This window comes from Equus caballus, chromosome 14, assembly GCF_041296265.1.
Source record: "Equus caballus isolate H_3958 breed thoroughbred chromosome 14, TB-T2T, whole genome shotgun sequence".
Taxonomy (NCBI): Eukaryota; Metazoa; Chordata; class Mammalia; order Perissodactyla; family Equidae; genus Equus; species Equus caballus.
In genome coordinates, this window is record NC_091697.1 from 46,630,706 (window position 1) to 46,653,171 (window position 22,466).

General features: G+C 42.2%; 1 protein-coding gene across 16 annotated transcripts in view; it reads left to right on the plus strand.

The window, feature by feature from the left end:
- Positions 1-22,466, plus strand: part of PPP2R2B (protein phosphatase 2 regulatory subunit Bbeta) — a 436,815-nt gene that overhangs the window by 163,673 nt on the left and 250,676 nt on the right. For 5 of the 16 annotated variants that reach the window (XM_023617484.2, XM_023617483.2, XM_005599324.4 and 2 more), the window contains one exon: positions 5,732-5,925. The exons of 9 other annotated variants lie outside the window; for them this stretch is intronic. In XM_023617484.2, the coding sequence (XP_023473252.1) occupies positions 5,732-5,925 (194 nt within the window). Of the gene's footprint in view, positions 1-891; positions 1,089-4,987; positions 5,227-5,731; positions 5,926-22,466 lie in introns of those variants that run through there. 2 more of the 16 variants (XM_014730593.3, XM_070233100.1) reach the window with 2 other exon arrangements.

Below are 22,466 nucleotides of genomic sequence, written 5' to 3' on the forward strand. Positions count from 1 at the left end.
AATTAGATTCTAAAACCACTGAATGAGAAAAGGTACTAGAGGATATTTTCTCTCAGGCTCTCAGATCTGGACTCTTGGGTTTTTGTTCCTTTTCTCCCATTGCCTCAATACCCAAACTAAACAAGTAGAAGAGCTGTCAGTGAAATCAGGCCTAGTGGATGCTTTTGTTTTGTATTTAGGCAAATCAAGGGCAAAGAACAATAGAGCTTGAATGGTAGAAAAGAATGATTCGTCAAGAGTGGGCATGCACCTAATGTTCCTTACGTTATCAAGTCTAGGGGCCCTTTAGGGGCAATCACATACAGGTCTGCCATTGCAATTTCATAACCAGCCTAGAAGGGATCAAACAAAGGCATCAGGTTTTCTCTGATGCATATGGGAAAGCTTCATGGTAAAGGTAGTATTTTAAGAGTTACTTAACACCATGGCTGAAGTTTGGTTGGATGATGGAATGTTCTAGAATTTGACACAGCTTGGGAGACTTAGCATTGAGAAATTGGAAGGAACTCTGCACAGATAACAGGGATGAGTAGAAAGATATATCAGTAAGTAATGTGTTTCTACTGGTGTGCTGGTAAATGTTTAACAATCAGCTCTGAAAAAAATGTTTTTTTATTTCCTTAATATAAATATCCCACCATGGCAGATTACAGATTTTAAGCTACCAACATGATGTCACTCAAAGCAGAAATGGAAAGAGATGTGTATAATTGCCACAATCGGCTCTCAATAGCCGGTACGTACCAGCTCCAGGATACCACTGTTTATTTTCATAAGTTGTTGTACTTGGACAATTGAGGGAACATTTTACTTGGTGAAATCCACTAAGTATCCAGAATCTAGAATTAATACGACATTTTGAGAGCAAGATGTTTTGTTTTCTTTTCCTAGGTTAAATGCCATGCTAAAGGCTCACTCATGTGTATTTCACGTTGTTCCATGCACAAAAAGGAACTGCAAACCTTGCTAGAAACTCAAGAGGTCATCCTCTGGGCAGTCAACACATAAACCACCTCAGAGAGATAGCTGTGCATTCGCTGCTGAGTGATCCTGGAGAGGGATTCCGTATGATTCCACAATAGAGAAAGGTGATGAGGTCTGCATGTACACACAGCGAAAATCAAAAGAAGATAATCCTAACTCCTTCTATTTACACAAGTCATTGTGGCTTATAAAGGGCTTTTTGCAAGATGGTAAAATTTCATGTATCTAGTTTCCAGTTGCTCATTAAGACAGATTGAGAGGTGGTAAAACTGAGGTTTCCAGGGCACTTTTGTTCACACGAATGATTGACTTATAGTACATCTGTCCAATTCTCTGTGCATGGAGACCCCGATGGGCCACTGCTAGCAGGGAGAACTGACATTTTAGTGAGGCCTGGCTATGGGCCAAGCCCATCCTAAGTACTTTCCTTACGTTGTCTCTGAAGCCACTCAACAACTGTATGAAGTAGCTCCTATTATTTTCTTCCACTTTTGCAAATACTGAGGCTCAGAGATGTTAAATTATTTGCCAAAGGTCATGAAATTCATAAATGCCTAAGCTGGGACACAAACCGGGATTGTGTGACACCTAAAGCCTATACTGAGAATCTCCAGACTGGCATAGGTCAAAGGTTTTCATAAAATTGTAGATATTTAAAGTGCTAATTGGACAGGATGACCTAAAAGGTTCCAGTGTAGGCAGCACTAACCTAACTGCGGTGAGGTTGTATGGGAGGGTTGGGGGAAGGAGACCATGACAAGGGTGATAAAAAAAGAATGTGTCCACATGCTGTCATGCTGAATTGTGTCACTTAAGAAGGCTGTGTACTTGTAATTGGCCTTTTCTGTGTAAAGCACAAGCCTGAATTAGGTCAGCCTTTCAGAGTGTCCTCTGCGGCCCCTGTTGTAGCCTGTGGCCCCCTTTACATAAACTGTAAATTAGACACTAAGTTCCATGAGAGCAGAGACTGACTATACATCTTATGCATTGACATTACTGAATCTCCAGTCCTATCCCAGTGGCTGACATAGTAAGTGCTTCAATATCTGTTCAGTATTGATGGTGGTGACAGTAGTAAATACTCAACAATAGCAATATAATATTTCCAAGCATTATCTCATTTAATCCTCACAATAACTCCATGAAGTAGATACTATTATTCTCCCTAATTTATAGATTAAAAAAACGGCTTAGAGAGATTGTATAACTTGCTCGAGGACAATAAGTGGTAGAAAATCAGCTTTGTTTGATATCAAAGCCTTGGCACTTAACATTATGCTATAGTCTGTTGATTTACAATGCATTTGTTGTATTTCTAAGAATTTAACGTTATTAAAATCAGATGATGGAATTTCAGTTCTATAAAGAAAGGAACTCTGCTTTGTTTTAACTATATCCCCAGCACCTAGAATAACTTTTGTCATATTTAAGTGCTCAGTAAATATTTTTGGTGCATATGCATGCAGGAATGGGTAAGACAATTATTTCAATAGGAATAGGAGTTCAAGCTAGAAAATTACTGGCTCACCACAGGCATTATTGTTGGGGGTTTTTTTGGCAAGAATTTTGATAAAGGTAGAGCTATAAAACCTAAATATCACTGAACAAATTCAGTAATTCATTCATTCAAGAAATATTTATCTACATTCAACAAATATAATTGAGCATCTACTACGTGACAGATACTTAACATCAGAGGTATAGTGAGAATAGTTGACAATAATAAGTAAACAGCTATTACAAAATGCAATGTGCCGTAAAGAAGACAAAAAAAAAAGATGCAGAGACAGAAAGGAGGGGGCGTGTGTTCATGGAATGCCCCATTGAAGTAAGGACAGTTCAGCTCAGACTGAAGAATGCCAAGAACATGAGGAAGGGGCATAGAGAATGGCATGTGCAAATGCCAAAAGCTTTTGGAAAGAACTTGACATGTTGGAGGAATAGAAAGGAGGTCAGCGAGTCTTCTGAGAAGTGGTCTGCGCAGTCCTCTTCCCACCACAGAATGGCACAGGGCTTCTTTCATTCCCTTACCTCCTCTACTACACGTCGTTTTGTGAAAGCTCAAAGCCAACAGCTTATTTTTCTTGGTTTTGGTTGGAGGGGCTCAAAGTAGAAGAGAGTGGTGCACAAAATTGAAGCCTTGGATCTGCTTAATCCATGGAGATCTATCTAATTTGCCTTCTCAGAACTTGTGTCCTAGGAAAAAAATTGCCTGTATTGTTGAATAAATGCAGGAGGAAATTAACAGGAAATGTGAAAGGGAAGATTTAGTAAACCAAGAGGTGGGATCTATGGAGGAAACATTTCTCCCATTGGTTACAGTGGCAAATTCCTCAAGCACAGCCTGGCCAATGAGCCCGGGCCTACCTGATTCATCAGGCAGCTCTGTTCCAGTCTAGCCCACGTTCCAGGAAGACAAAGGGGAGAATTTCCCAAATACTATTCCAAGGTCTCTTGTTGCAGCTTAAGGCCGTTGCAGTTGAAAACAAGACGCCTTCTCACCACTTTGAGATGAAATTAGCTTTTTTCCCCTCTACCCCTCCTTTCCCCATTATACGGAATTACAAGAGAAGCTGGACGGTATAACTAAAGATGAGCTGACCACTGGAGCCTTGGTGATGGATACAGCTCATTATGTGGAGAACCAACCATGGCAACTGATGCTGCAGTGGATTAAACTAAGTTGCACCAGCTCTCATCTGTTACTGGAATTTCATACGTGAACTTTGAACAAATAGTCAAACAAGCATGTAAGACTTAACCACCAGACGCAAATAAAATGGAGTCTATTGAAAGCTGAAATTCCCCCAAAAATTATACCAAAGAATGTTTCTACTCTCTTCCCTCAGAGATGTGCGATCGCTTTCTGGAGAGAGAGACAATGCCATTTTCCACCTGCTGGAAGCATCTATTCTTCATGGAAATCTAATGGCAATTCCCAACCTCAGTTACGAACTTGTTTTCTCATTTTTTTGAACTTCAAATACTTTCTAAATTGTGTTAGTTGAAGCATTGTATGTATATAATTAACTCACAGGTCCCTCTGGGCTCATCTAGCTAAACTTGTGGAGCTTAACTGAGCAAGACAGTTGCTAATGTCTCTCTCTGCAGTGTGACACCCACTGAAATGAATACCTTCTACAAGAGGAAACCGGGGAAATTTCTCTTCCAAACTGGCTTTCTAATGATTTGGGTTGCTTCATAAATGATTTTAGTTGTTTCATAACAATAATGATCTAATTTTCTTTCAAATAAGGAATTTGCAATTGGGGGAAACACGGGTGGGTAGGGAATTCTGTATTTTCCTCCTAGTTGAAGTAGGAAGAGAGGCCTCTTCTTTGTATTCATTGGATGTTTGAAATTCCCTCAGGTAGCAGCGGCTCTCTGTGGGCTCAGGGCTCCAATGTACCTTCCATGTTGCAAGTATTTGTAAGCCGTTCCTGCAATGTTGTGTCTTCACAGCAAAACCTGCAGGACGGCCTGCAGCAGTTTGTCCAAAAGTGCAAAGGGCTAGGTAAGGGGAGCTTTTTCGGATTGACTATATCGACTAGATTCATAACTCAGCCCTCTGCTTCCCTCTGCCTGTGTAGACATAGACGCCTACAGTTAGCATGAGATATTTTTGACTCTGTTTGGAATGGAGAAGTCAGATGTGACCATAGAAAAGTTCTGGCCCCTGCTCCTCTTTCTATGCCTAGCACAGAGGGCTTAAGCTAGGCTACGAGCCGCTCGCCTTCCCGTTCTCTCCTCTCTTTCTGAGGCTTCCAACCCCAGGCCTCGCCCTTTAACTTCATCAAGGGACCGCATGCATCACATAAGGCTGAGCAAAAGGGACCTGGATGTAGGCTTCCTGTCTACCCAAGGGAACATGCTTCTCCTTGTCGTTCTGAAGCGCAGGTGTCCGGAGAAAGGCAGCGAGCTAGGGACTCTGGGTGCTAGAGTAAACGCCGGCCGCCCTTAGCTGCGTGGTACAGGCTGAGGGAGGTTGGAAGAACACGTTTTTGCTTTTCACGTGAACCTGCAAGCTAGCTGCTTGCTGACCAGGTGCCGGTTCGCGGCTGCGTGCGCCCCACTGCCGCAGAGAGTAGCCGCAGCCTCTGCCTCGGCCACCACCGCTGACGGGGAAGAGTCCCGGGGCTGCTGACGCGGTTGGGAGGAGCCTCGCCTTGAACGCACCAGCCGCCTCCAGCCTCCTTCTGCAGCAGCAGCAGCAGCTGCGAGTGCGCGCGTGTGGGTGTGAGGGTGAGTGCGCTGGCGCCGGCCGCAGCGCCCTGCCCAGCTCCCCGCTGGCTTCCTAGCCCCCGCCAGCCGGAGCCACCCTCCCGTGGGACTAGCACCCTCATCCGGGCCGGGCAAGCCTGAATCCTGCCCCTACCATCTCGCCACTGCAGCTCGGGTCCAGAAAGGCACCATTTTGTCGCGGCTGCCCGCTCTCCCAGGGGGAGGAGGGATCTTTTTTGCATTTTGGAGCGGCTGCCAACGAGGGGAACCTGTTGGGCATCTCCCCAGCCCCGCTTGTGAGCGCCTCCCGGGCGGCGGGCGGGACCAGACCCCTCGGGGCACGGCGCATCTTGGCACCCGGAGGCAGCGGAGGCAGGCGCAGCATCCTCGCTGGGAATTGGAGCTGGAGTGAGCGCACCACGGGAGGAGCCGCCGCAGCCTCGGAGATCCCGAGTGGAGGAGGTGACAGCTCCATTGCCGGGTTTTTATTTTTTTTTCTCTCTCCGCCTCCCCGTCTCCTCCTCAGGCTCGGACCATGGTGCAGTCCCACTGGCTCCCCTGCCCCCCTCTCCTGTGAGACTGGCTGCGGGGAGGGATCATGGATACTTGTCTGCCGGCTTCTGGTTCCCACGCAAGTAAGCCTGCTGTCAATGGAGGAGGACATTGATACCCGCAAAATCAACAACAGTTTCCTGCGCGACCACAGCTATGCGACCGAAGGTAACGCCAGCCCCACCGCATTCCGCCGCTGGGGCCGGGCGCAAGTTGCGGATCGCTGTGCTCCGCGGACAGCTGGGCGCGGAGTGGCGGAGACTCCTCTGGGCCCCGGGGCTGGGGCGGGGGCTCGGCTTGCAGGGGCAGCCGCCAGTGTGCCCCACATCAATCCAGGCTCCGCGAGGCGAGCCTGGCGTTCAGCAGCAGGTGGACCCGGCGCCCAAGGGAGTTAAAATGGCCCTCAGGGATTAGGCTTTTCAGGGTGGGGCTCCTGGCTGGAAAAATGACCCCCAGAAGGCAGATAACCGCTCCCTCAAGATGTTTGCAGGGTTCTTGGGGGGAGATAAGAAGGAAGGGGCCCACCAGGACCGAAGGTCCTCCCCTCCCTAAGCGGAATGATGTTGTCTCTCTCAGTGGCTGCAGGGAGGGCATGGTTTCATTTCCTGCCCGTTCATCTCTCCAGCCAGGTTACCTGCTCAGACAATCAAAAACCCAAAAGGGTGAGCCTCTCTCCCCTTGGAAGTGCATTAGCAAGAAAATAAAAATGTGACTGGGGAAGCAGTGTTCCAGCAGCGAGCGAATGAGTCTGACACGTGGGGCGAGCAATGCGATCAGTGGGGCCTTTAAAAATCACCATTATGAATTCTGCAGCAGTAGTTTCTGCTGAATCAACAGCCAGCAGAAAGCAAGAGGGTTCAGTAAGCTGAGCTTTGCCAGGAGGGGAAATTTTCGTCTCTCTCTCTCTCTTTCTCCCAGCTTGTTCTGACATTAGCCTGAGTGCCGTGCGGACGGGCAGGGAAAGTCAGCAGGTGGAATCTCTTTCCGCCTTTTGTGTGTGAATAGAGAGTGGAGGCATTTTTTTCCCCCCAAATACCAAAACTTCTGCATTTTTGCTTTCATTATCTACCCGTAGGACTTCATCCTTAACCACTCATATAAAATGTTGGATTTTCACATTGTAATAGCCACGTGAGAAAATGGGTGTGAAAGTGCTTTAGGAAAATGTGGCGATATATTAACATTATTCTTATTATTCTTGGATGCTAAAATTTCTATAATATTTAATCAAATCAACACTACTAGAGAGATGGGGTGGGAAGAGTAAAAGAGTTCAACATCTGAAAGAAATGAAAAGACACAATTTGGGGGTAAAGGTGGCATCTTCTATAAACATCCCTGGAAGTTTTAGATAGAAAGAATGCCCAATGCTATTGAAAATATATTGTCCATTCATCATTATCATTGGAGAGCATCAAACCTAATATGTCCATGGTGCTAGACAGATTAAGCAGAGTTGCAGATCTCTGGCTTCCAGGAGCTTAGAGATGGCTTTAAAGATGTTCAGCCTATCCCTCCCCCATACCAAGCACCATACTTGCTGATTCTTTCTATTTGCATGATAACAACGTGGTTGGAAGATGTTCTTCCTCAGTCTTACTGCTTTGTCACTGACTCAGTTACCAGGTAGCGTATGATTAGCTCTGTGTCTAAGCATGTCATCCAAGAGAGAAGTTGGCCTTGGGTCTGTTGACATTTTTGGGGACACTTCTTCCTGTTTGTGACAACAAAGAAAGAGGGCTGCCTTCATATTTTCTTCTATATTGCATTATGCCTCTAAGTGCAGGCAAAGGACACTTACTGAGCCCAGAAGAGGGGCAAATTGTGGCCACATGTATAAGAATGTCATCTGTAGAATGAAGAAATGGGTTTAAAACGGTATTCCTCATTGCTTTCAGGGCCTTACACATTACCTAATCTTTGTTGCTATTTTGTGGCATTTTTATAAACTCTGATTCTGGATAAAATACCTGGGTTCATATAGTGAAAAATGAGGTATGAGTTTATAGCAAAGAGCTTTCAAAAAATCTTTCTAAATCAACCTCTCAGATATCTCTCTGTCTCTCTCTGTCTCTGTCTCTGTCTCTCTCTCTCTCTCTCTCTCTCTCTCTCTCACACACACACACACACATACACACACGCACTAAACACACAAAACTAAACAAATCTTTATTCCACAGTAGGCTTCCAGGTTTCTTTACCTGATCTTGGTGAAGCTTTGGGAAGAAAATTAAAAAGGAACTTATACAATGTAAATAGCGGAAGTTGGGCAGAGCAGGAAGTTCTCTCTGGTCTTAACCTGTTCATTTTAGGGAACATTCATGAATGGCGCCAGCCTGAAGGGAAGCATCCTCTTCTTCTGATGGAGACCTCAAAAGTGCTAGTACACCCTGAAAGAGCACCAGATCAAAAGGTTCTGTGTAAAAATCCACTTTATTGGGGGTTTCCCCCCAAATTTCTCTTCCCATTTATTAACTTAAACCTGCTTTCTGGGGAATTAGCTTAGAGGTCCTTCTATAGACTTTGCTTTTCTTTTTGTTTCTTTTGATATTTCTGCATTTTCCTACCTGGCCAGATATGTCAGATTTTTTTCTTCACGATCTCCTTTGCATTTATCTCTGAATTTCTCTTCCCTCTGCTCAGATCATTCCACACTGCAGTATTCTATTTAAAGCTGAAAGGGTTTTGCTGTGTAGTTAGTGTGAAGGACTCTAAGCTCAATTTGCATTGTAAGTGGTAGCTGCAGGCAAGTTCATCTGGCTAAGAGCAATGCAAATGCTAAAGGACACTTTTACCCAAGCTCCTCTCTCTCTCTCAAGAATGCATGATGTGCATTTAGTAAAGATTTCCTATGACTCTTCTTTTACTCTGGGCATCAAGGTTACCACCCTCCCCTATCTTTCCTCCCTTTTTAAAGTTGCCATCTTTGAGCATCTTCCATGTTCCAAGCATTGGCTGAGCTTTTTATATCTATCATTTTAATATATCCAAACCCTGCTAAGTGGATCTTGTTATTTCCTCTTTCAAATAAGGAAACTGAGCAACTGAGGCCCAGAGATGTTACTAATTTGCCAAGGTCACACAGACAGGGGAAAAGCTTTTCTTCAAACTCAAAACTGTCTGAAACCCATACTCTTCCACTAGGACATTCTGCACTGCCTCATTTTCCTTTAACCATTAGTTCCTTTTATGGGGGAAATCACAATAGTTTTAACTTTGTGTGTAAACTGTGTTACATCTGGGACAAAATTCTTTGCAGGGATCATTTGAAAGTGTGTCTACGGTGTTATATATGAGGAAAAGCACTGGGGGGCCATGGGGTTGGGGTTGGAATGACCACAAAAATAAGTCAACATAATGATTTTATTGGCTTTTTCAGATATGGAACTCTGAGTTTCCTAACCAAGAGTTCATCTTTTAAGTCTCTTTGATCTGTATGTGGATTTCTTTCTGTATTTTTAGACTTGTTAGAACCAACTAAAACCCTCTCTCCATTATAGAAGTCTGAGAGTTCTCTAGATTAACCTTCCTACTTTCAAATGGGGCCAAAGAGAGAATACTCTATATTGGTGGAGTTTATAGGAGTGGCAATGTGTTTAGAAGGGAAAGTCAGACAACATGTTTTTAAATAACTACTGTGTTCTGTTACCTGTAAAATGGGGATACAATGGAACCTGTGCCACAGGAAAAGTGATTTAATACAGGGCAAGCACTCAAGACAGTGCCTGACACTAAGCCAGACCTGGATAAATGGGCTCAGTACATTATAGCTATTGTTGTAATTACTTAAGCTATATTGCACAGCAAGCACAGTTTTTCCTTGGCTTGTGTGTTGAATCAGAAAGATCCTGAGGGGAAGGGCTGGTGGAGATGGAGGAGAGGTCGCTAAAATCCACCACGGTCTCTTCTTGGCTCAACCACTAGCCATGGATCTTGCCGTTTAGTAATTGGTCTTAATGTACTTGTTGGTTATATTCTGGCAGCAAGTAAGTTCCATCTTCTCATGGAGGCCTTTAAAAACCCATACCGTTTGCACATATTAAAGAAAGAACAAATTCACTTACTCCATATAGCACCTTCCAGTTGTTTATTCATTCTGCCTTTTAATTCTTTCAACAAATATTAACTGATTTTCTGCAGAGGTGGTCCAGCGTGTTCCAGTGCAGACTGGTCTATGTCCTCATGGAGCTTACTGTCTAGTGGAGGAGATGCACATTAAACAAATAATTTTGCAAATAAAATTATAGTGACCAATTGTGATAAGTGATTTTTTGGGAAAGCCCCAAGTGCCTTGAGACCATAAATAAGGCAGGAAAGCAGATCTAATTTAGATTGGGGGTGTAGGGCCAGCCTTTCAGAGAAAGTTGAAGCTGAGAACTAAAGGATGAGTTAGGAATTAACAAGAACTGAAGACATTGCAGGTAGAATGGACAATAGGTCAAAAGCCCAGAGATACAAAATAGTCTGACAGATTCAAGGAAGGGGAAGATGCCTCTGGCTGGAGTGTAGGGACCAAGAGGAAGAGTGATGAAAATGAGACTGGAGCCTGCAGTTTACTTTTGAAGGCACCAAAATCAAGAAAGATTAATGCTGGATAGAGGGATGGATAAATGGATGGATATATGATAAAGCAAGTATAAAATGGTAATGGTAAAATCTGAGAGGTCAGTCTATGGGTATTCACTATAAATTTTTTTTCAACTTTGCTGTCTGTTTGAAAATTTTCATAATAAAATATTAGAAAAAAGATACTGGAGAGATACTCAGGGACCAGATCACACTGAGCCGTGTTGACCACAAGGAGTTTGGACTTTATGGATAGAGTGCCATTATCTATCTAGATGGATAGAAAGCCATTAAAGGATTTTGATGGGGGTGGGAAGTATGATCAGGTTTGTTTTTTTCAAAAGCTCAGTCTGTCCACTAGGAAGGGTGGGGTCATACCACAGGGTAGGAAGTGAATAGGAGCAGAAGCAGGGAGATAATTAGGAGGCCATGGCTGTGCTCTAGGACGGTGGCAGCAGCAGAAATGGAGAATTAAATGGATTTGAGATATGTTGTAGGAGAAGAATGGATAGGACATACTTGGTGTGACAGATTGAGTGGAGATGGAGAAGTAGATGAAATGGTGTCAAGGACAACTGCCAGGATTTTGCCAGGAGAATGACTGCATAGTGGAGCTTCTCACTGAAAATGGAAAAAGACCTTGGAAATTGCTTAGTTTGAGGGACCTGTGAGATATATAATCTCAGAGTGAGACTCTCAAGTAAGCAGCTGCATATCTGGGTCTGAAGCTCAGAAGAAAGACCTGGAATAGATATATAATTTGACATGTCACCAGCATATTGCAGGTTTTTAAAACCAGGTGAGTAGATGAGATGCCTAGGAGAAGAGCACTCCAGTGCAGAATTTGAGCCAATGAGTAAGAAATTACAAGGAAACTGATCTTAGCTTGGTATAAATAAATTGTAACAAAGAGTACCTCATAATGGAATGCCTTGGTCAGCATAATTAACTACACACTGGAATTATTTAAATAACGCTATATGGCTATTTCTCAGCAATGTGATAGAATAAGACGAGTCCAGTCCTGGGTGAGTTGAGTTTAAGGGGTCTCCAAACTTGACATCTGTGTAACTTTTAAGATGTTATAACTTCTTAGGGACACAGGAATAAAAGATAGTAAAGGTCCCTGCTTCTTCCGCACACACGCTCAAGAAAGAGGGGCATTATGATGAATAAAACTGGGAAGGTACATGAAAATGGCTTTTGCTATGAAGATGCTGGGAAGGCATTGGAAAAAGAAAAGGAGGTGGTATCATATGATGGAGAGCTGCCCGGTAGTTTCTTAAGTTGCTTTGGTATTTGTATGCAAAGGCCAGATCAGAATAGTATTTCCAATGCATATGGATGAATGTTTGAGTTCTCTGCTGTTCTCAGAAAAATCTGAAATGGAAGGTGGAAAGAAGCTGCCTTATATTATTGTAAATGACCTTTCTGGGGATGGGAAATGTTCTGCTACTAAACATAATAACCAGAATGCATTGAAAATCACTAGCGAGTATTCATTATTAGCATCCAGGTCCCCAGGGGCAATCCAGAGCCCTTTATGAGGGCTGGTCGGAACCGTACCAATGAACCTGGGGTGAATAATATTAGGCCAGTCCTGTCAAAATATTGGTAATGCTCAATGAAAAGAGCACAGCTGTAGACTGACATTCCTAGACTCTGGCATTTACATTTATAAAGAAACTTAAGGGTCCAATTTAGACACTTAGCTAAGGAAAGAGAACTAAGGTTTCTTGAGTACTGACTGTATTCCAGGCATTTTCCTGGGTGTTTCTCATATATTTACTCATTTAATCTCCTTCAACAACCATGAGAGAATTGTTACATTAACCCCATTTTTCAGAATAAGAAATTTCAGGGTTCGGAGAAGCAAAGAAGCTTGTATAAGGTCACATGTAAATGGCGGAATCAGACTGGGATCCATGACTGCTGGACTCTAGGCATGTGCTCTTTGCCCACCCACACTGCCTCTTGCCAGGATTTTAGGGGAAGAGAGGCAGGTTCTAGCTTCTGTATGTAGCCCCATGGCGCCCTTCAGTGCTACTCCATTCACTTGTTCCATCTCTTCCCAGTAGGGCAGTGCACATGTCTGGGTGCACTTCCTCCTTCCTTCCCCTTCCTCCCACAGGGAGGGAGCTTAACTCTCCCACCCAATTCCAGAAGCCTTAGCTGACTTATTCCTGTAGATTTATTCTGCTCTACAAGGAGAGAAGGAAAATATTTATGGAATTGAGCAATCAGGATGTGAAAATTAGCTGGGTTTTGATAGCCTTCTCTATGTCTCTCACCCTCAGCTTAGGACATTCACCATGCAGTTCCTGGACTGAGCTGAGATGGTCCTACTGGGCCACCTAGACACCTGTTCTCCAGAGCTGATGGCAACTCCTGTAGTTGCCTGGAGCAGCGCAAAAGGAGTGGGACAGAGGCAGCTGTGTGATGGCACATGTTCTTTTGCACATAAATGTGGAGGTGTCTGAGACCTCATTTTGGCCAGAGCAGCTCTCCAATGCTGCTCCCCTTATTCCCTATTACTAAGATGAGTTTGCTTTAGCCAAACTTACCATCTTTACCATCAAATTTTCTTCTTTTTCCTTTCCGATAGAACTGTAGAATCAGGCTGAAAATCAGCTGTGACATGACAGACCAGTTCTGACATAACTATCTCATTGGAAGCACAGATTCTTTTTATATGACCAGTAGGAGATTTGTCTTAAGTAATCCAGGAAACTTTGAATTCTTATGCTCCAAGTTCACTATGGAAATAGTGGGGAGGGAGGATGATAGGATATGCATGTGTGAAATCTGTGGAAAACTAATTAGTATTAATTGGTTTCTTTGGAGAAGGGTCATCATGAGTAATGGAAAGGGATGGGTGTATAGAGGGGGAAGTCAGACTCTCAGTTCTGTGCTTTAGCAGAAAGAGACCTGATTGCTTACAGCAAATATAAAGAAATGAAGGGGACTCTGTGGGTAAGAGGCAAAAAGATGCAGGAAGTCTAAGGGTCTGGAGGGGCCCCTACGGGCAGGTTTTAACCTCAAAAAGATGAGGTCTTCTAGAAGGAGTGTGCCAAAGATCCCTTACCTGTGAGAAGATGTATTCCAGGTATGCTGGGCTTGATGCTGGGGGACTGACAGCCTCCTCCATCATGCACTGCTGATTCCACTGCTGTAAATCCATTAGGTAATGAGCCTGAAGTAGTCACAGAATGGCAGGCCACCTCCTCCGCTTAATGTAGGGGGCTCAGCTCTGTGACCCGCAACAGACGCACAAGGGTACGGAGGATGAAACAACTGTAAATGGCTCGAATGGGGAATATTACAGCGAGATGCTGAGCACTCCCAGGTGATCTGAAAGACAGAACTCAGATCCCTCACTACAAAATATCACCAGGAAGTGTTTTACCAAAGGGGAGAGCTGTACAAGGAACTTGAGGAGAGTAACATTGCTCATGGAACTTTACAGAAGTCAAGTTGGGGCCAGGTGCACCCAAGTTAGGAGGTCTGTTGGTTCACAGCAGCTGTATTCTTGTCATTCACATTCCTCTCTACCTTTATGTCTTTATTTAATAAGGCAAATAATACATAAATGCCTTCTTACTTGAAAGGATTTAAACATTATAGAAGTAGATTAAGCCAAACATGATCACCCTCCATCCCACACCCACCCCGCTTCCCGTTGCAGGTTTACCATTGTCAATAGCTGGATCTGCTTCCTCATAGCACCTTTGTGTGCATTTTCATACATTTAAATATACATGTACAGATATACATGGGGGGTGTTTGCATAACTGAATGCATACTGCTTATTTGCACTTTGTCTATTCTCCCACTCAGTGATGTATCTGAAAAATCTCTCCATTTCAGGACACCTACCTCTGCCTTGTTCTTTTTAATGGCTGTACAGTGCCCCATGCTATGACGGTACCACAGTTTATTTAGTAATTCCCTTGTGGATGGATGGAAAATTGTCTCCAGCTTTTTATATTACATAAAATGCTGCAGTGATTATTCATATGTATGTATATACACACATACTTTTATATATATATGTGTGTGTGTGTGTGTTTGTTTAAATGTTATCCTTCTTGATTTTATCAACTTTAAGCCAAGATGCTGGTTTCCATTTCTTACCAAAATGGCAAGAGGGAATTTCTGGCCCTTCATTTATTCTCTAAGTAACCTTGGATAAGTCATTTAACTTTGTGAACTTGAAATTCCTAATGTGGAAAATGGGAATACCTGGCACACTTATTTGTATGTGCATAGTACTTTATATTCTGAAACCATTGTGATTTCAGTGTTAATAAAGAACAATGTTGCTTGCTAGCAGTCATGGAGGGCTTGCTATGTTCCAGGAACAAACTTTGGGCTTTAAAATATTTTCCTTGTTTAATCCTCACAACTCTGTAAGTTGTTCTTATACCACTTTAAGCGAAAAGTTGAAGCAGAATGAGATTATTTCATGTCCAACTTCACCCAACAGTAAGTGGGAGAACAGAAGTCACTTCCAGGTCTGTCGGTGTAGTACACGAACACACCTGTTTAAAGCCAAAGTCATGATGTTGACACAGAGAAAGGATTATTTATTTTTCTAAAGAAATACTCTTTTGAATCAATACCACTACACAGGGTTCAATTTTTATCAAGAATTTGAGAATGAATGGAGGAAAAATTGGAAGACAGTGCAGTATCATAAGCAGTGATGTGGAGTGCCCATCAGAAGACCTAGGTGTTATTCCTGGTCCTGCCACCATCATTAGTCAATTTTACTCTCTGGGCTTCAGTTTCCTAATCTACTAAAATGAGGCTGAAGATGGGGGAGGGGAGGCATGCTTTCTATAGATTTTGCTGGCTCTAAGTTTCTGTGATGCACTGTGTCTTTATGTGATCGTCTAGGTCTCTTTGGTGTGTCCTGACATTGTGCTCAGGGGTGAGTCTGGGGACACAGGCATAGTTAAATGGCCCCAGAACTCCAGGCCTGGCTGTATGTACTGATGGGTCAGATCATCCTTCTGGCAAGAAGGCTCTGGTGCAGCCAAGAGGTGGAGCCAGAAAGAAAAGCGTCTCGTTGCCAAAAGCTGCTGCAGATGGAGGAGCCAGTCTGTCTGGGCGGCCCATGACTTTGAGAGGAGCCATTTGGCAAAGTTGTTGGCAGGAGCTGCCTTGCAGCATGAATGCTGGAGACTGTCCTAGGCTGGAGTGAATCGGGGATGCAGCAAAGGTGGCTGGTGGAACAAATAACCATCTGGTGAGCAGGGTGCTGCTCATCTTGCTGCACTGACAGGGATGAGCAAGTGCCAATGGGTGAGGCTGAGCTCTCAATGACGCGATCTGACAGGCACAATAGAATTTCTCCCCTGCTATTGTATACTCCATGGAGGGGGTTATAAACCCCAGGGGAACCTGGTTCTTTCAGAAATCAAGAGGGCCCCAATTCCTTCCACTATTATAAAGCAGGAAAGAAAATTCATCAAGTCAAATCAAATTTATTTGTTGTACTTATTACGAGCTGCTATGCCAGTTGTGCTAGGGAGTTCTTGTTCTCAAGCATCTTTCCATCAATTTGGGCAGATGACACTCTGTCCTTCTCAAAATGTACTTAACCGTATAAGCCAGGTTGTGTGAGTCTGCTGCGTGTGCCTGTCTGGTATCACCAGGTAGCTGAGGTAGTGGAAAAAGAGCCCGCCTGGCTCTTGACCCACTTCCAGCAGTACTAGTTCTGTGGCCTTGGACAGGTCACTGCATCTCTCTGATTATTTTCTTACCTAGAAAACATGGCAGGGGGTGAGGCAACATGCCCCTTGCTGACCTGTTATTGTTTATACGTGAGAATTAAATAAATACAAAAGAATCCCTCTCTTATTCCATGCATTTGGGACCATAGCTGATGGTAAATTGGGTAGTTAAGGCAGAGAATCATAAAAAATGATACACCTATTTTAAACAGCATTGCCTAATTTCGATGAAGAGCGTATTGAATCAAGGCTTACTCTTTAAGTATGAGTCTGCTGATTGGGGGTTATATTTTTCTTGCACAAACAACACCCAAAATAACAAAGACCGTGTCTGAGTTTGGTTTCCTTGAGGTTGGACAAGAGTATATACACCTGAGAAGTAATCTTACTACAGACCCTTCTAGGATTTTATGATTGTCCCCAATCTTTTGTCTCTCCCACGTTTTATTCAACAGTTCTTTGTCATCTTTTGAAAACATTCGATTTAGTTTTCATATGAAATAATCATTCTCTTTCTTTTCACACCATTCTTTTCATCACCTTCCATGATATTTAATTAAATAAAAAGTATAACCAGCCTCAAGAGATTTTGGAACAAACACAACTGACTGTCAGTAAACATGCACTTCACCCAGAAGAAGCAGAAGTGTGCCTGTGTACCTGAGATTAGCCTACTACATTAGCTGTGAGTATAGAACATGCTATATGCCCATTTTCCAGAGGGAGTGGAAGGCATTTTTTCATCCAATTAGTCAGCTTTCTAGAGGTCTGTTAAAAGAGCTTCTGTTGTAGGGGCTGGCCCCGTGGCCGAGCGGTTAAGTTCACGCACTCTGCTGCAGGCGGCCCAGTGTTTCGTTGGTTCGAATCCTGGGCGTGGACATGGCACTGCTCATCAAACCACGCTGAGGCAGCATCCCACATGCCACACCTAGAAGGACCCACAACGAAGAATATACAACTATGTACCAGGGGGCTTTGGGGAGAAAAAGGAAAAAAAATAAAATCTTTAAAAAAAAAAAAAAAAGAGCTTCTGTTGTAATTAGAATGAGGAGGAGGAGCCACCAAATACTAAGTGCTTGCAGCGTACCAGGAATTGAAGTAAGAGCTCTATATGTGCTATGTATGATGTACTATATATAATGTATATATGTATATATTGTGTACTATATTGATGTGTATATATATATGATATAGACACATGCATGTGTCTGTATCTATATCACTTGATCCTCACAACAACCGTCAGATATATGTGCTATTAAAGCTGACTTAGGTGAGGGAGACTTTTAGGTCTTATTCTCCATTATCCATCATCCATCTCCTAGTATAGTACCTGGCAAATAGCACTCATTACGTGTTAATTAAGGAAATGAAGGAATGGATTTCTATTTTACTGATGATGAAAGTGAGGCTTAGAGAATGTGTGTAATCTGCCTAGTATCAATCAGCAGACTCAGGACTTGAATGCAGGTATGTGTGACACAAAAATTTGTTCTTAAGAACAAATTTAAGTATGTTACAATAATTTCTTTATTACAAAGCTCTTGGGCATCTACTTTGGATCCCATATCATCCTAAGAATAGCCTTCTAATTGGACAAAAATTTGGTATTATCTCCATTTTACACAAGCAGGTAGGTGTTCTAGAGCAGGGGTCGGTAGATTTGTTCTGTAAAGGGCTAGAGAGTGAATATTTTAGACTTTGCTGATCATACAGTCAACTCTGCCTTGGTAGCATGTGGGCGTGGCTGTATTCTAGTGAAACTCTATTTACAAAATCAAGTGGTTGCCCGTGGACCATGGTTTGCTGACCCCTATTCTAAAAAAGTGTTCGGAACCCAATAGAAGTTCAAAAAATGTGGATCTTCCAAGTGAGTGGTTGTAGTAAGTGCTAGAGGGAAGCTTACCTGAACAGGAATGGCTTAGTGGGGGAAATGGGGTCTTGGTGGGATTCTGACGGGTGGAGAGGAGTGGCCAATGGAGAAGGGAGTCTTGTGTGATGTCAGGAGGCAAGTGTAAGCAAGGAATATAGTATGTTGTTTGAGCAAATGAGGTGGAGACTAGAGACGTAACAGACTGTCTGATAGCCCCTTACAATCGATAGCCCCTTACAATCCCCACAAGGTAATCATACCTCTTCTGACTAGTGTACCCCAAATTGTTCATTCAATAGTCATTTAAAAAACATTTATTATTATATTAGGCACCATGCTAAAAAAACAAGTATATACCACTAAAAAAAAACAGATGTAGACCTTGCTTTCGTAGAGCTTGCATTCTGTTGGGAAGGTACACATTAAATAAACACAAACATAAGAATATGAATTTAAATCTTGTTAAATACTATGTAAGCAAAGAAAAGAGGCTATGAGAGAACAAAATATATGCTCACTGATAAAAGCTTGAACTATAAAGAAAAGTGCAAAAAAGAATCAAATTTACCTCTAGCCCAAGACACAATCGTTATAAACACTTTTTGATGTATTTTCTTCCAGACTGTGTGTGTGGGGGGTGGCATGTGTGTGAGAGGGAGAGAAAGAGAGAGAAAGAGAGAAAGAGATGGATGAATACTGAAATTATATGTAAAATGCTTTCACATCTGTTGTTGTTTTGTTTGTTTTGGTCTCAAACAATACTGTGGGCATTTTTCTGTAATATCCTATAGTGAAACCATAATTTTACCAATCACTTAATGCTAGAAGTTTAGATTATTGCCAATATTTTGTTATAATAATTTGTGATAAATAATTGCATGGATCTACATCATCTCTCTGGTTATTTTCTTAGAACAAGTTTCTAAAATCAAGATTGCTGGGTTAAATGGTATGAAAAATTAAGTTTCTAGATAATATTAATAAATTGCCTTCTAAACAAGTTGTACCAAGGAATACCTTTGCAATTGCTGTGGCCCTCTCCCACCTTTGTCTGCTCTGTATTTTGCCTCTACCTCACATTGTTGCAGATTTCCAGAGTGTTCAAGCTCATCCCAGAAAACTCGTGTGGGGTGAAGATCAGAAAAAAACTCATGAAAAGATAACCGTTGAATTTTAACTTACTCCCATTGCCCTTGTCCTGCCCCAAAGCACCAGGTACTTTTACTCATTCTGACGGGGAGGCAAGCTCAGTGCACAGCCTCTGCCATTGAACACATGGGTGAGAAGCTTGTCCTCTAGGATTTAGTTGCCCACCTATATTAAATAAAATGACTGACATGGTTCCAGGGCATCAGTTGCAGACAAGTATATGGAACCTGGTGACCTGGAAATGTTAATTTTCCTCTAACTGGTGAGTAGGTAACTTCAAAGAATGATTGACCCAGTATGACAACCACTATGCTTGTTTAATGAGCTAGCCTCTCATGGGATTCAAATTTGACATTTCTGAAAGCTGTGTTAACTTTTCTTTTTATTAATGTATGTGTGGTTGAATGCTATTTGAACCCAGGCAAATCTGAGAACACTAGACTCTAGCTATTATTAGGTTAATACTTCCAGATATCTTTGGTTTCCCTCCCAAAATGGGGAGCATGATTTGATGGAAATGAAAAGTACAAATCTTATAAACAACCACTGGGATTGTGTTTTTAGTGAGTGATTTTTAGTCCCTTTTCAAAGTATGTTGGCCGTCTGCATTTCAGCAGTCTTTGGGGAATATAGTTAGGAGTCAATCTGAAGTTTCAATTCACTTTGCTTGAGTATTTGGGGCACTTTTCTCCTTCTGAAGTGTTTTGAGGCATTGAAGTGAGAATACTAAGTTCTTTGATACAGTTTTTATTTAAAATTTTTATGAAGTATTAAAAAATAATACACAGGTTGTGACCTGAGTGTTCTGTAGATAAAATTTAAAGAATGCACAGCTGGTTGGCTGGCTGATTGGATGTATATATGTATGGGCAGTTAAATGGATAAAGGTTTGAGATAGTTAACAGGAGATTTAATTGCTTCCTCAGAAGACCGAGAGTATTAAGGTAGCTTCTAGAAACATCAAATTCCAATGATGATTTGGGACTGTAATATTAAAATCTACTTCTCATTTCCTTTCTCTTCTGTCTCAAAAGCCAGGGTGGGTGGGATGGAGTCAGAGAGTATGGATTAGGACAGCACAGATCCATGGGGACGTGATTCCAGGAATTCATCATGGCGCTAGTTTAAAAGGAGAAGATATGACAGAGGGAAGAATAGCTGCCCTGGAACCCAGAGTTAACAGAAGAGACTGGGAAAGTTCAGTGCTTCCAGCCGACATCTCTTAGAGTGACTAATATCTAATCTCATTCCAGTTCTATGGAATGAGTGTGGAGACATACTATGCCTTGGAAGTCAGAACCTTCCGGGCACTTTATAGCATGTAGGGGCAAATGTTTGGTGCAGTTCTGTTTGTGAACAACGTGTATTTCCCTATAGCTTCTCTGATCCTTGTAGGGTCAGAGATCAAAAATTTGGTAAAGTCTCCCCAGGACCTGAAGAACTCTGTGCACTGTCGTGAAAAATGCCAAAGCCATCTGATTATCGTACTGTGCTTCTGCTGCCAACATGCTTACTCAGTCCCTAAGCTTCCTCAGCACAATTTGAGATGGAAATTTTCTGATCAGAATTTTTCCTATAAGTGTTAGAAACTTGGATTTGAGCCCATTGTGCAGGCCAGGTTTGTTCTTTTTCCAGTTACTTGACAAGCAGGGTGCCTTTGAGGTACTCAGATGAATGGCCTTGATCTAGACATTGGCACATGTTGAAAAGGCAAAAAATATTTTCCTACTTTTATTTGACCCTTTAAGAAGATTAGTCTGTTCACACTGTTTGCCTGTGCTTATAAACCTTCATGTTTTCTGCCTATCCCTCATCTCCGAGCGTCTCCTAAGTGATCTTCAAACCAACCGGGCTAGCTTGTACTGAGTGCTCATTACCCCAGGCCATTCCTGCCTTCCTGCCCCCATGTGTGCTGTTTTTCCTTCCCTGGTACCTACGAGGCCTGCCTCAAATTCGCATTTTCCCATGAGGTTTTTCTTGAATTCCTCAAGTTCTTTAATCCTAACAACAACCCTATGATATATAGGTATTATTACCATTTCACAAATGTGAAAACTGAGGTCCAAGATCAGATAGCCTGCCAAAAAGAGGCAAACCTGCATAATGTCTCCCTGACCAGAAAGAAACTCCTGGAAGGCAATCATTATATCTTTACTTCTTTAGTTTATCCTACAGAGGACAGTGCAGTGCTTGGTAGGCAAGTGCTTAGTAAATGGTTTTCAAACCTGATTTGAGTTTGAGAATAGACTGATAATGACTCTGTAGTTAGGACAGTAGCTAGTTATGTATTCTTTACTTGGGAGTTTAAACTTGAAGTTTCCACTAAACATGTGGAAACCAGGTTCTCTTACCCACCCTAGAGTTTAAAGATCTAGGGGAGATGTCAACAGATGTGCTATATGATTTTTGCAAGCACTTGGAAACTGTACTGCCTAATTAAGAGTGTAGACTATTGTTTTTTCTTTCATCCATTTATTTGTTTATATGTTCTTCATTTCACTCTTTAACCATTTAATAAGTATTGGTTGAGCAACTGAAACCTCATTCACCCCATATGAGTTGTTATATGATGCTATCAGTATGAAAAAAATATATAAAAGGTTATTAACATTGGTTATGAGGGGGAGGGGAGAAGTAAGCAAAAAAAGACTGTAAAAAAATAAAAGGTAGTCACATCCATGATAAAAGAATATGTATAGTATGATTCCTCTTATATAAACTTCTGTGTGTGTACATAAAGAATTCCATGAAAAGAATGGCTACCAAAATATTAATGATGGTTATCTCCAGCTGATGGAATTTTAAGTAATTTTTACTATTTATCTTTTATATTTATCAATTTTATATTTTCTAATGTATGAAAGTTGTAAATAAGTATATACATGATTTACATGATAAAAACAATAAAGCTGTCATTATGGTGAAAAATAGTTCATAGAATGTCTACTGTTTGCAAAGAACTAGTCTGGATATCAAGGTAGTAAATATTCACCTGGGTTCTTCCTCTTACTTTGAAGTCACATTAATCATTCTTAAAATGAAAATTAGTTTGAACCCTGTAAGAGCAGTGATAAGTGGACGCTAGTAACTGTCAAATTCTGTAACAAGAATCCCATTCAAGCTGGTACCTGTAGGTCTGGTGAAAGGGCTTTGGCAATGAGCTCTGTCCTTGGGTTCAGGGCCCCTTTGGTCCTGTGTCTTGGCTGAAACAATAAAGGTAAGATGATATCTCTGACCTCAGCCAATCATTTCATAAGGGGGCTGGGATAGGGTCTGGAGGAGTCAGTGAAAATCAATTGCGATGATGGAAAAGCCATCTAAGAATAAATGTCCTAGAGCCCGCGGGTCAGAGCCAGCCCCTCTGAACATGAAGGATCTCACAG